Genomic DNA, 13,375 nt, shown 5'->3' with positions numbered 1-13,375 from the left:
CAGGCTGGCTTCCTCCCGAGAAAGGGGTTTGTTGTGGGGATCGGGGCGGGGGGCATCACATGGCTGCAGCTGCTCTCCGGGGGACACATGGACCTCACCCCACTTCCGATGTAAACCCTGGGCAGTCAGATGAGCCTAGAACCCAGACCTCCCCAGATGGTGGTTCAACTTCTATGACAGCTGACACCCAGACTGACCAATTTGCCTTCTCTCCCTGAATTCACCCGGGCACCCTCAACACTTTGGGAAATGTATAGAGCGTTCCAGATGAAAAGAGGGGACGTGGGTGGTCATGGAAACAGTAGTGAGCCCAAAGTTGACACACACTGTCTCATTAAGCCTTGTGATTAACCCCGTTTTCCACACCAGGCAGCCGGGCTTTCCCGTGGGCACAGCTGGGAAGCAGTGGCGTTAGGATTCGAACTCATGACTTGGCTGTTAGGGGTCGTGCTGCTGTGAGCGTGGGTGTGTGCGTGTCTTGTGAGGCGATGGCTCTCACGCTCCTGGGAGACACCTCGGAGGGGAGTAACTGGGTGAAGTGGAATTTCTCATTTTCGCTTCCCGGGAAATCACTGTGCTGAGTTCCGTGGTGTTGTGCTGGTTCACGGTCCCTCCCTGAGGAAGGCTTGCGTTTGTGTTGGCATCCAGCAGCCGCTGCTGCTGCTGCCGTGGTGGAGATGGGTGACACCGGGCCGAGGGAGGAAGCCCTTAAAAAGTCAAAAGCATTAGCGACGGAACAAAGGAGGAGACCAGGAAGCCGAGGCTGCTGAGGGGGCGGGGGCCCCACAGGCAGGGGCAGAGGGCACGTGAGCCGTGACCTTGGGGGCTGCAGGCATCCGAGGGGCAGCCATGGTTCTGTCACATCTGGGCATTCAGTGTTGTTCCCAGAGAGCAATGAGCTGGCCACGCACAGCCTGAGCCGGCTGGGACCCTCGGTTCCCCCAAACTGGGGCCATGTTACCTCCTTTTCAGAGTTCAGGTGTTTACAGCACCAAGCCATGCAAAGGTGGAGTCGCCCAGAGCAGGTGGCTCAAACAACAGACGTATTTCCTCCCGGTTGTGGAGGCCCGAAGTCCAAGATGAAGCTGTCTGCAGGGCTGGTCCCTCCCCAGCGCTGTGTCCTCTTCCCATCTTCCTGCGAGAATCAGAGCCCAGCCTGGTGGCCTTGTTGTCCATCAGTGACCTCTGTAAAGCCCCTGGGTCCCATCAGTATGGTCCCCTCCTGAGACCTGCAGGTGAGGACCTCTCAGGTGACCTCTTGGCCGCCGCTGTGATTGTCTGTGATTTGGAAAGTGTGACGCCAGCTGGCTGAGCCCCTCAGGGTGCAGAGAACCTGGGCCCAAGGCTCGGTCACCTGGATGCTGGCTGGGAACTGGGATTTCAGTCCTTCCCTCCAGTGTCTGGTGGGTTTTGGAGCCATCTTTGGTCCTGTGTGTGGTGGCCCAGGCTCCAGCTTCCTCTTGAGTGTGAGAAGTGCCCCCTGCATGGCCGAGAAGGCCGTCCTCTCCCTGCCGGAAGTGGGGCTGCCCATCCAGGCTCCATAGTGACCTCCCGGCTCGTTTCCGGTGCCGCTCACTTTGTCCTGCATGGCCTGGAGAGACCCTGTGTTTCCATGCTATGGCATCACCAGACCCTGTCACTGAACCACTTGTGGCGTACCCAAAGCGAGTGTCCATCCTTTGTTTCACCGAGACCCACAGGGGCCAGTTCACTGACCCAGGCAGGGCACAGAGCGTGTTTTCGAGGCCTCTTAGAGAGGACGAGTGGCTCTAACAGGATGCTGCCCTGTGGCTGGGCGCTGTCCCCAGCCCCCTCTGCGGCCACTGTGCCAGTCCCCGTGTCCTGTTCACATGAGATCTGCACCCCATGACGTACGCAGACACAGACTCCAGGGGAGATGGGTGCGGTCTGAGAACTCAGCAGGCAGGCCTGGGGTGCTGCTGTGGGGATCCCCTCCCAGCCCCTTGGGAGTCTGAGTTCCCAAGGAGGATCAAGTCCAGGATGAGGGGAGGGTAGGGCCTGCCGGCCAGGACCACTGCACAGGGCACTGAGTGGAAGGGATTTTCCCAGGGGTCTAGGGTTCAGGTTTCTCATGAAGGAAAGGAAGAGAGAGTGACCAACTCCGGCGTGAGGGTCCTCTGCTAGAGATACTGAAAAGACACAGTGGGCAGGTGTTAGTGACCACTGGTTCGTCTGTTATTTTTGTATTTTTCTTGCTTCGAAGCGGTGTTCTGTGAGGCTCCCCTGTTTTAGATTCTCGGTTTCCATCCGTTCACCCCTCTTTACCCATCCCATTACCAGTTCAAGGTCAGGACCTTAAGCGAGGAGCCAGCAGGGCGGGTGAGCTCCCTGCCAGGCCATCCTGGGCAGGAGTTGGGGGTGGGTGAGGGGCTCAGCGAGGACCCAGGTGAGGAGCCGGCCAGCCATCCATCCGCAGCTTTATGGTGACTGTAGAGTGGCCAGGCACGGTGCCTCTGCTGTCCCCTGCTCCTGCCTCAGTTTGCTCTCTGGGCCCTGGCCCAGGCCCCATGGTTCTTAGGATTAAATCCATACACAACCTGGCTACAGGTGAAACCTTCTCTTCCCTCGTCCACTCCAGGAGGACTGGAAACCACGAGGTGGAGGCCTACCATGCTATCAGCGTCCTGGAGGGTGTTCGGGGGGTAATCAGGGTACAAACTAGAGCCCAGCCTGGCCTTAATGAGCATACGGGGGCACAGGCAACAGGAAGCAAACCTTAGGGTCACACCCTAGAAGCCGCATGTGCTGGGGGTGCCGCAGTCCTGGGTCAGGGTTGATTTGGGGGTCACAGCTCTTGGGGACAGGAAAGCATCTGTAGAAAGGGACCTGTGGCCCAGACCTGAAGGAGGCTGTGCAGTCAGGGGCCAGGGTGGCCAGATGGAGCGGGTAGGGGTGTCCTGAGCCAGGCAGGACGACGAGAGGGAGAGGGGAGGCGACCAGGATGGCCCGAGGCTGCAGGGCTGCCGTCCAGGGCCACGTGGCCGCCTGAGAGGCTGGACTGGAGTGGGCCCTGAGCCCGGCCGGGCCGGGGCATGTCTGTGTGAACTGTTTGGAAAAGGCACCTGTGTGGCAGGTGAGGAAGATGGCAGCAGCCTGGGGATCATTGGCTGCTCCGAAATCCAGGTGGGACAAGCCAGGTGGGCGCCTGGGAAACGGTGGAGCCAGCTGTCATTATGAGGAATGCAGCAGGATTCAGAGGCGGTGTCAGTGGCCCGGCTTCTGCTGGAGCAGCTGGGCAGGCAGCGTGTCTGGACCAGAAGGGACGCTGTGCAGAGCAGGCTGGGGTGCAGGGGAGGAGCAGAGCAGGTTTGGGCCCCAGCATGGGGCCCTGGGCCTGGTCAGGAGTGTGGGGAAAGCTGGGCCAAGGGCCGGAGGGACAGCTTCAGCTGGAGGTGGCATTTAAAGCCCAGAGGTGACTTGCAGGGCAAGGGTCACACCCTGGGGTCCTCACACGCCAGGCTCCCTGGGACACACAGGGCCCTCCCAACCCGCGGGTTTGGGAATCCACACAGGACCCACTTCCCTCTCTGCCCAGAAGGGCTGCTGGGGATGGCTTGTGTTTTGTTTTTCAGACTGGGTTCCCTGGAGCCTTTGTGCTTTCTGGAACCTGGAAGGGGAGCTACGGCTCTGCCCTCCCCCACGCCCTTGGAGCTTTACAGACTGGAATGGGTCACAGCTCCTTCTCCGTCACTGTCATGTGTGACACCATGTTCTGATTTGACCCATCCTTTGCCAGGCTGCTAACACTTCTGGATCAGCTCTACCAACCTGGGGATCAGCCGCTGGGGGAAGGGGAGACCCAGCTGCAGGAGGTGTCACATCCTGGACGCCGGGCGGGATGGCTTAATCCCCAGGCACTGCTGCAGTGGGCTCTGGGACCCTCGAAACAACTGGACGAGAGTGGTGACCTGGAGGCAGCGCCCCAGATGCCCCGTAATGCTCCTTCCCGGCTTGGGCAAAGTTTAATATCTGCTGCTCCACAAGGAGAGGGGCATTTCCCATCCTGTCCCCAGAGCCAGCACAGCCAGACCACAGCTGGTGGTGGCACGCTTGCAATCCAAACACTCAGGAGGCTGAGACAGGAGGATCGCTGCAAGGCTAGCCTGAGCTATATCATGAGACCCCATCTCAAAACATGAAAAACCAAAACAGGTCAGATGTGTGTCAGGTGACGCACATCCCCTGAGCTGCTTTTGAGTGGACCTGTTCACATTGCAGTGCAGTCATCACCGCCACCCGCCTTCGACCTTGAAGATGGAAATTCTGACTGTTAGGCAGGAAGTGCCCCCCAAATCCCTTCTCTTTCCAGTCCCTGCCAGCGGCGCTGGTCAGTTCCCTGGCTCTGAGTTCGATGGCTCTGAGTGGGTTCCCCCAGGCTGGGCCCTTTGGCGGCTGGCTTCTGCCCCTTAGCGTCAGGCCCCGAAGGCTTGAGTCCGGGTTTTCTTCCTTTTAAGGCTGAATACCGTCCCCGTGCGGCGGGACCCCTTTGTTTATCCATTCTTCCATCTGGAGGCGCTGGGGTGGCTGCTGCCCCCCGGCTCTTGTGAATAATACCGCTCTCGAAACAGGCGGGCAAACTTCTCTTTGAGGCCCTGCTCCGAGTTCTCTTGGCCGGGTCCCCGTGGTGGATTGCTGGCTCCCGTCGTAATTCTATTTTTACGCTTTTTGAGAAATTCCGCGCTGTTTTCCACGGCAGCTGTACCGTGCTCCGTTGCTGCCAGCGAGGCACAAGGCTTCCAGGTTCTCCGCACCCTGGCCAGCGTTCCCTGCTTTCTGTTTGGCGGGTGGCTTTTGAATGAATGCTTGCCTATCTGGTAAGGATGCAGGAACGTCGCTCTGGCGGCCCAGGGCAGTGCCACCTGCAGGTCTGCCGGAAGCACGAGTGGCATGCATCCTGGCACGGGATGGAAAAATGCGTCTCAGACCCCAGAGGAGTTCTGCAGACTCCCAGAGAACCCGGCCTGATTTCCAGCCCCAAGGCATGGGAGCAGAGTGCTGCTGCCCCCTCCAGGGGGGCCTGGCTGGCCGCACAGGGAGGCAGGATGGACCTTCCCAGAGGGCGTGGGTAGGGTGTTTTTCCTCCTGGCTTTGGCCTGGAGCTGGGGCTATTTCGGGTGTGGACGGAGCCGCCTGGAACAGCACACCTCCCACTGCAGGGCTGTTCTCCGGGCCTGAGCTGTCGTGGGCTCCCGGCTCTGTGTGAGGAGCCTGCTCTGTCCTCCCCTGGACCCTCAGCGTCTGCAGGAAACGGGATGTGGCCAGGCACTGTCCCCGCTCCTGCCCCCAGCGCTGTTTTGAGCACACTGTGTCACAAGGCTTTTCTTCCCAGCCCAGAAAGGGGAGGTGAGCCCGGAAAATTCAGCTCCAGGAAAGAGGAGCTGGGTGGCTGGGCTCTGTGCCTGGCTGGGTTTTGGTTTCTAAGCAAGTGTGAGAGAACTCAGGGTGCTGTCTCCACGATGCCCCACCCCCAGAGCCCAGTCTGCACCCGGAGGACAGGGCTCCTCGCCGGAGCCGAGCGCGGTGCCGGCCCCTGCCCAGTCCTGCTCAGCCCCTCTCCCCGCAGGATGGTCCAGGAGCAGTGCTGCCACAGCCAGCTGGAGGAGCTGCACTGCACCACGGGCATCAACCTGGCCAACGAACAGTACAGCTGCAGCACGCCCCCCGGTGACAACACCAGTCTCGAGGCCATGTTTGTGAAGGTAAGGACCCGGCTGTGATGACCTGCCCAGCCTGGTCAGCATCAGACGCCTGGGCCAGGCGGAGTGAGGAGGCGTGCCAGGTGGGCGTGGCCAGGAACATTCTAGTGGGCTTTTTCTAAATCAGAGGGAGTGAGGAAGACCCCTCAGCCTGCACAGATGCCAAAAGCCAAGTCACACCCTTTGCACCTACTGTGAAAGTTCTGGAATGTTCTGGAATGTTCTGGGAAGCACTGCAATGGGACTTTATAAGAGTCAGGGGAATGTGTACCCTGGGGCTCGGGTGTGAGCACTCAGGTGTCACTTTTGGGAACTGGGGTCCACGTAATAGGCAGTGGCCCTGTTTTTGCCCTACTTGATGCCTGCAAGTGTGTATGCTTCAAGTGGGGCCTGAACTCCCAAACTTGAGAGGGGAGAGACATGCGTGTCATTCCTCAGGGGTAGTGGAGAAGAAGAGATCCTTTGGGACTGTTAGAGGTGGGCGGGAGGGAAGGGCAAGGATTGGGGGTACTGTGCTGATCGGGGGTGTGGGGAGAGCTGCCAGCCCTGGGGTTCCTTGCTGATCGCTGGCCTAGGAGGCTCGGGAGCTGCATGTGCTGCACTGTCTGCGCCCACGCCTAACAGAAGTGGCCGAGCAGACCCACGCCCTGCCATTGGGGCGTGGACCGAGGGCGCCAGGGAGGCCGTGGAGTGCCCCCAGCCCTGGGTGCTGACCTGCGTCTGCCTTCTCCTCAGAGGTGCTGCCACTGCTGCCTGCTGGGCCGCGCGGCCCAGGCCCAGGCCCAGAGCTGCGAGCCGAGCCTCATGCTGGGCTACCAGTGCGGGCTGGTGTTCCGAGCCTGCTGCGTCCGGGGCCAGGAGAGCACAGACTTCGCCCCCGGCGACGTGGGGGACCCCCAGGAAAATGGTAACTCCAGCGTTCCTCCTGGGCAGTGTATTGTCAGGCTTTTCCAGGATGTGTGTCTGTCCGTATCACACGTGCGTATCAGCGTGTGCGTACCTTTGTGATATGTGCAGATACACTTGTGTGTGTACATTTGTGTATATGTGTGCACCTGCGTATGTTTGTATACATGTATATAAACACTTGTGTGTGTATGCATTTGTATATGTAAATTTATGTGTGTACATTTGTGTTTATATTTGTGTATATCTTTATGCTGTGTGTATATCTTTGTGTGTATGTACATTTGTAAATGTGTACATGCATTTGTATTTGTGTATGTGTATATATACTTGTGGGAGTACTTTTGTGTGTATATGTTTGTGTGTGCGTGTTCATTTGTGTGTACATCAGTGTATGCATACCTTTGCATATGTACCTTTGTGTGTACACACTTCCCTTTCCCTGTCCTCGGCTGTTATATATGTGGATCCAAGCACCCACACATTGAAAATATTGTGGAAGAGAGTGCACCTGGGCTGAGCCTGGGCAGGCATTTCCGGGTTGCGGTCTTCTGAACCCAGTTTGAGTGGATTTGCATCATGTTAGGTAGTTAGAATGCTGCAGAGTGAGAGTGTGAGAGAGGCCACACAGTGTCACGGACATCTGAAAGGCTGTGAGCAGCTGTGGGCCTTGGTGTCCTCGGGGATCCTGGAATTGTCCCCCAAGGATAGAGCATGGTGTGTCGGGAGAGTTTTATTTTAAGGAGTTGCCTCTTGGCTGGGGGCTGGGGGCTGGGGGCTGTGGGCTAGAGACCCAGGGACCAGCTGGTGTGCATTTAGGATCTGAGTCTGTCAGCTGCAGAAGCCCCTCTTCCTTGGGGGAGGTCATTCCTTTAGGCCTTCAGCTGATTGGGTGTGGCCCACCCACACGGTGGGAGTAGACCTGCTTGACTCTGCATCCAGAGACTTAAATATTAATGTCTCATCTGAAAGAAATGTCATTGCAGCCACATCCTGACGAGTGAGCTGAAATATCTTAGCAAGCCTGGCAGTGTCACATAGCAGGCTTGAAGTTAATGATTATAGGCCGTTGTGCCTCGGTCCTTTCTGCTGCAATGGCCCTTCGAGAGATTCAGCTACCTTTATGAGTAAAATTCTGTTTTTAATGAGGACAAAATGAGTACTTGGCTGTTTTTAAAATTTACAAGCTGGGCATGGTGACACACGCCTATGATCCCAGCACTCGCTCAGAAGGCTGGGGCAGGAGGATCATTGCAAGTGTGAGACCAGCCTGGGCTACAAAGTGAGCTCAAGGCCAGCCTGAACCGCATAGAGAGACACTGTCTCAAAAAGAAAGACAAGTAAATAAAAAGATTGCAAGTGGGCACTGACCCCCGGGACTGGCAGGAAGGGGGGTGCTTGTCTCCTCCGAGATCAGATGGTGCCACCTTCGCCTCATCTGGCCCCGGGCTCTCTTCTCTCCTAGCTAAGATTGCTGCTGCTGAGGAGGAACAGGAGGACCCCTACCTGAACGACCGCTGTCGAGGTGAGACCCCGGGCCCCAGGAGCCCTCGGTGGGAATCAAATGCAGGTGCCTGGAGCCAGGAGGGGACCGCAGAGGAGGCCCAGGTGTGAATGGTGGGCCAAGCCCACCACACTCACAGCTCTGGGGGTGATGACTGCCACCTTCCCCGGGCCTGGGAGGCCCCTGGGTGTTTCTGGGTTCCGTCCCTGGAGGCTCACCATCTTAGGCAGGGCCTTGCAGGTTTGTGCCCCGCTCTGCGACTTTATTTCTCCCTCAAGCATTCTGGCCTGTGTGGACGGGCAGCTTGCCCCCCGGCTTTACCCGCTGCCCACTCTGTGGCTGGGCTGTGAATTAGGGAGCCCACTGAGTCACAGAACGATGTGGTCAGTGCCTGGTGAGCATGGGTACCGAGGTCAAGAGGGAGGGATAGAGAGGCCCAGAAAGCCTGGGCACCCTCTCTGAGGGCTGTGGAAGGGTCCTCCTGGGAGGAGGACCGCTGCTTTGCAACAAATGAGGAGGGATTGGCCAGGACGACAAAGCAGTGGCCAGTGCAGGACCCCGCAGCCAGGGCTGGTGTGCAAGGAGTGGAGGAACTGAGGAAGAGGAGGAGGAGCAGGCAGGGCCCTGCGGAACTTTTGCACTCTGGGCTGCCCTGCGAGGAGCGTGGTTTATGGGGGTGGGACCAGGGATCCCTGGAGAAACCAGGCGGGTGGAGGCTGTGACCATAGTGGGGCTTGGTGGTGGCAGTTGAAACGGGACAGTGGGGCTGGCATGAGAATTACACAGCCGGGCAGGTGGAGGCTGTCAAGAGCCTGGTCCTCCCTTCCAGCTGCACCATAGCCTCAGATGGTCAGGGACCTGCGGTGGCAGGGCGACAGTCAGGGGGTCCCCTGGGTCAGCATTCTCTGACCCCACCCTGACAGTCCTGGGAAACCAAAAGCCGTCTCAGCTACTGCCTGGCTCACAGTGGCTCTGATTGCAGGTGGCGGGCCCTGCAAGCAGCAGTGCCGCGACACGGGGGACGAGGTGGTCTGCTCCTGCTTCGTGGGCTATCAGCTGATGCCTGATGGCGTCTCCTGCGAAGGTAAAGTTCCCCGGGGAGGTGGCTGCGCTCCAGAGCCTGCCTGGAGGTCTGAACCGGGCTGTGCCCATTCAGAGGCGAGCAGCCTGGGACGGGCTGTGCCCTGCTCTGGAGTCTGCAGGCAGGTGGAGAATCACAGGTTTTCTGTGGTCACGAGTCTCCTGATCCCACTGCAGGGCATGGCCCTCGCTGTACCTGGTAGGACTCTGTTCAGTTTGCTCAGACAACTCGGTCAATGCAGGAAAGCAGCTCCATGTGGCTGCTGGAACTTTCCTTCTGCTAAAGTGTAAGGATCCGTTTGTTCTTGCTGGTCATCCTTGTGTCGCCTTAATTTCCTAGACGTCAATGAATGCATCACAGGCAGCCACAGCTGCCGGCTTGGAGAGACCTGCATCAATACCGTGGGCTCTTTCCGCTGCCAGCGGGAGAGCAGCTGCGGCACTGGCTATGAGCTCACGGAGGACAATGACTGCAAAGGTACAGCACGCATGGCGTGTGCCTGACCCCAGGTGTGGGTGTGCTGCTGCCCGTGGGGCTGCCTGAGCCAGCGCTGTGGCGAGTGGCACTGTTTCTTTCTCGGTGGGTGGTGGTAAAGGCGTGTTTGGAGCTAATGGCTCAGGCCTGAGCATTTAAAATCACATCGGGGGTGGGCTTCAGGTGCTGGTGTACAAAAGCAGCCTCGGGGCCTCCAAGAAGCACAGCGGCTGTGCACGCAGCTGCTTCTCCATTTGATCCCAGCTCCCTTGAAGTTCAAAGCGTGTCCCCTTCCGTTGCATGAAAGCGCGGCCTTTCGGGCTGCCGGCCTTTCCCCGCCAAGCCCTGGCCCTGTGATTTGGCAGATGGGGCTCTGATGAGGACCTTCTAGAACATAATTCTCTGCACGGGGCTTCAAGCCTTTCAGAACAAAACCATTTGTATAAAAATCTCGATGTTGAATCATGAGTTTGACTCCAAATCAAGGCACACCCTCCTGACATCTGCTGGCCTTTGAGCAAGCTGGGGCCACCCCACCCATGCACGCAGCTGGGGCCTTTGGGCCCCAAAGCTCAGGGCTCAGCTGGCTGAGTAGACACATCTGGATGTGTCTGGCAGCTGTGGCCTCTAAGGCCAGGCAGCCTACTGTGTCCTCCGCTGATGTAACCACTGCTAATCTCTGGAATATTCTGCAGACTTGAGAATGGATGATTACAGAAATTGTGTTCATTGCCACTAAGATAGCTGCTTTCTGATCTAAAGTAAACACACGCTCTGCCCTAATGAATAATGTTAGATCCATCTGCCAGGAAAACGCCTGGGCCGTTTATTATATAACAGAAAGCTTGCCTTGGAAGAGTCTGGGGGAGGAGGGAAGGCCGTGTTTCAAGCCTTGAGCGACCTGGGCATGGTTTGGCGGTGCCCTCTGTGAATGCTTTGGGTTATAGTCTGAGCAATTTTTTTTTGTTTTGAAACACCTGTCTTGTGATGTTGAGTATTGTGAGATGTTTCCGGCGGTTTCCTTGCTAACGATCTCCTTTTTTTATGATGCACCAGATATTGACGAGTGTGAGAATGGTATTCATAACTGCCCCCCCGATTTTATCTGTCAGAATACTCTGGGATCCTTCCGTTGCAGACCCAAGCTGCACTGCAAGAGCGGCTTTATACAGGATGCTCTAGGCAGCTGTATTGGTAAGACATGCCGCCTCGGGACGATATGGCGTCTGGGGTCAGCGAGCGTTTTCCAGAAAGGGGCAGGCAGCAGGTATTTTAGACGTCACAGTGACCTCTGCAGTCACAGCCCCGAGTCACAGACCGTATGCAGATGGGCTGGTCCAAGTGCCAATAGAAGCTTAAACGGGTGGCAGGCTGGGTTCAGCGCACAGGTGTAGTTTGCTGACCTCTGTCTTGGATGAAAGTGCCTAAGTTTTGCAGTCAGACATCTGGTTTTAGACAGAGTGGCCTGAGAACCTTGCTTCCTTCCCCTAAGCCTCAGTCTTCGCCTCTAGACGGGTGTTACAGGGTGCCTGGCTCCCAGGCTGCAGGTGAGGATGAGCGCGTGCTTTTGAAGTGACAAGGGCACAGGAGACACTCAGTAGGGGCCTGCTCCCTGCCACAGCCAGGCGTCTGTTGAAGTTTGTTTTGCAGAAATGCGGGGTTTAGTGGTTGGACTCAAAAGAGAGAGAGAGAGACAGTGGCCCCCCAGTGTCACTGTGCTGGGTACCATTAACTGTGCGCGTGACAGTATGTGTTTACTTTCTTCTACACAACAGAAAATACTGTTGCTATCAGAGAAAGGCCAGTGTGAAAAGGGAGAAAATCCGACGTAGACTTCAGGGAGTCTGGGTGGGACAGGTCAGGTGGAGGAACCGTGTGGGGTGGGACCCTCTGGTGCGTTGGTGTGGCGTCCACTGGGCAGGTGGTGGCTCTGCCTGTCCGGGCGCTGCCCAGGGAAGCCTCCCTGTTCCCTTTGAAGTCGGAGAGGTTTTCTCCTGACCTAGCTGCAGGTGGCACCAGTCCAAGCGCTGCCCACAGGGGGTGACCGCGGTCTGCTTGGCCTCAAAGCCAGCACCGCTGTGCCCGTTTCTGGCTTAGTGCTGCCCTAACTTTGTGTAGGTCAGCAGAGGCTGATCTGTCGTTTGCAGTGGGCGTGCAAGCGCCTTCCCTTTCCCCATTTTTACCACCCAGATATTGAAAGGCCAGGGAGCACCAAAGCTGGCCCCTCACCAGCCTCCTGCCAGTGAGACGGCCGTCACTCCGCTGAGGCACAGTGACCCGGAAGGCTGCAGGCTCCTCAGGGCTGGGAGGGGAGGGTCAGACTTGTGGCCTGCTCGAGGGGGCTCCGCGGAGGGGCTGCCTGCGCTGAGGATGGAAACCCCGACTGCTGGCAGAGTCAGCTTGAGAGTCAGCCTGACGTGCGACCAGAAAAGCCTTTGCAAACCTCAGCAGAGCCTGGCGTGGTCTGTGGGGTGCCGTGCAAGGCAAGGGGCGAGGCGCAGGAGCAGAGGGGAGAAGGGTGCCCCTCTGTGCACCCCTAGATTGGGGGAGAGCCCGGCCTGGGTGGTGGGATCCTGGAGGCTGCCTGAAACCCAGCCTGGTGGCACTCGGTTTCCCAGCGATGTCCCTCGGCGTTGCAAGCTGGACGCCTGACCCTCAGCTCACTGCCCTGGGCGGGTGAGCGTGGTCTCCTTCAGCTGCCCACACTAAACTCAGGATCCATCCTGAGAAGTTATCTGCTTATTGCAAACGTCCCGTCCGCCTTCATTTACAAAGAAGGAGCAAACCCAAAGCATGGAGCAGAAGCGCCCTCCCGGCCCTTCCCCCAGCCAGGCGCTCGGTCTGTTTTCTGAAAACAGGACCAGGCTGTCCTGCCGCTCCCTTGACGATGTATCGATGTATGGAGGAACCCTTTTATGTCCACACTTTCACCTGTCTTTACACTAGCACCTGCCGTCAGTGGAAATGGTTCTCTGTGGAGAGAGCACTTCAGCCGAGAGGGCGCCACAGGCTGCCTGTGGCCTCCAGCTGTCTCCTGGCGTCCCCAGCCCAGACCCATCTTCGGGAGCCCCAGGGCAGCCCCAGGGCCTTGTCCCGCCCATCCCGCCACACAGCCTGTAACAGAGGAGCCCCTTGCAAAACAGTCCCGGGCGGTCAGGATCACAAAATGCAGAGTCCTAGCCCCTTGGGGTTGCTCCCCAAGAGTCTCTGTCTCCCAAAGAGCCTCTGTCTTTGCTGGGATTTCCGATTCTTTCTTCTCAAATCCTCACCCCTGCCTTCCCTTCTTCCCTGGGCCAGGGAGACAGGCGCGAGCCGGCTTCCTTGCTTCCCACGTGAGAGCAGACACGTATATCCCGGCTGCTGGGCTCCCCGGATCCCCCCTGAGAAAGAGACCTTGTGCTCTGTACCTGGTTCCCAGACCTTCTGTTTCTTTCATTCATTGAGTCTCCGGGCTCTCGGGCCAGGGGCCCTGGTCTGTGGCACACTCGGTGTCTCCAGGGGCACCACTGTCCCATGGAACAGTTTGGAAGAGGCAGAGCTGGGGAGGCTCCCAGAGCCTTCAAGGGAGCTGTGACCGCTTTATGCAGTGCTGTGTCTGTCCTCGAGACCAGGCCAGGCCACTGGGCTCTTTCTGGAAAGGGCTGGAGGAGCAGTACCGGCTTCCCAGCAGGCGTATTGTGGAAACAGCCGCAG

The 13,375-nt window shown here is 58.1% G+C and overlaps 1 protein-coding gene across 2 annotated transcripts in view; it reads left to right on the top strand.

Moving 5' to 3' along the window:
- The window catches only part of Fbln1 (fibulin 1), a 59,832-nt gene that overhangs the window by 11,244 nt on the left and 35,213 nt on the right, over window positions 1–13,375 (top strand). For both annotated transcript variants that reach the window (XM_063243849.1, XM_063243848.1), the window contains exons 3-8: window positions 5,585–5,720; window positions 6,453–6,624; window positions 8,089–8,148; window positions 9,110–9,211; window positions 9,548–9,685; window positions 10,739–10,876. In XM_063243849.1, the coding sequence (XP_063099919.1) occupies window positions 5,585–5,720; window positions 6,453–6,624; window positions 8,089–8,148; window positions 9,110–9,211; window positions 9,548–9,685; window positions 10,739–10,876 (746 nt within the window). The remainder of the gene's footprint in view (window positions 1–5,584; window positions 5,721–6,452; window positions 6,625–8,088; window positions 8,149–9,109; window positions 9,212–9,547; window positions 9,686–10,738; window positions 10,877–13,375) is intronic.

This window comes from Cavia porcellus, unplaced genomic scaffold (genome assembly GCF_034190915.1).
Source record: "Cavia porcellus strain 051 isolate PalLab524CR breed Dunkin Hartley unplaced genomic scaffold, mCavPor4.1 scaffold_40, whole genome shotgun sequence".
NCBI lineage: Eukaryota > Metazoa > Chordata > Mammalia > Rodentia > Caviidae > Cavia > Cavia porcellus.
Note: the sequence above shows the minus strand (reverse complement) of the source record. Positions and strands in the feature narration are given on the sequence as shown.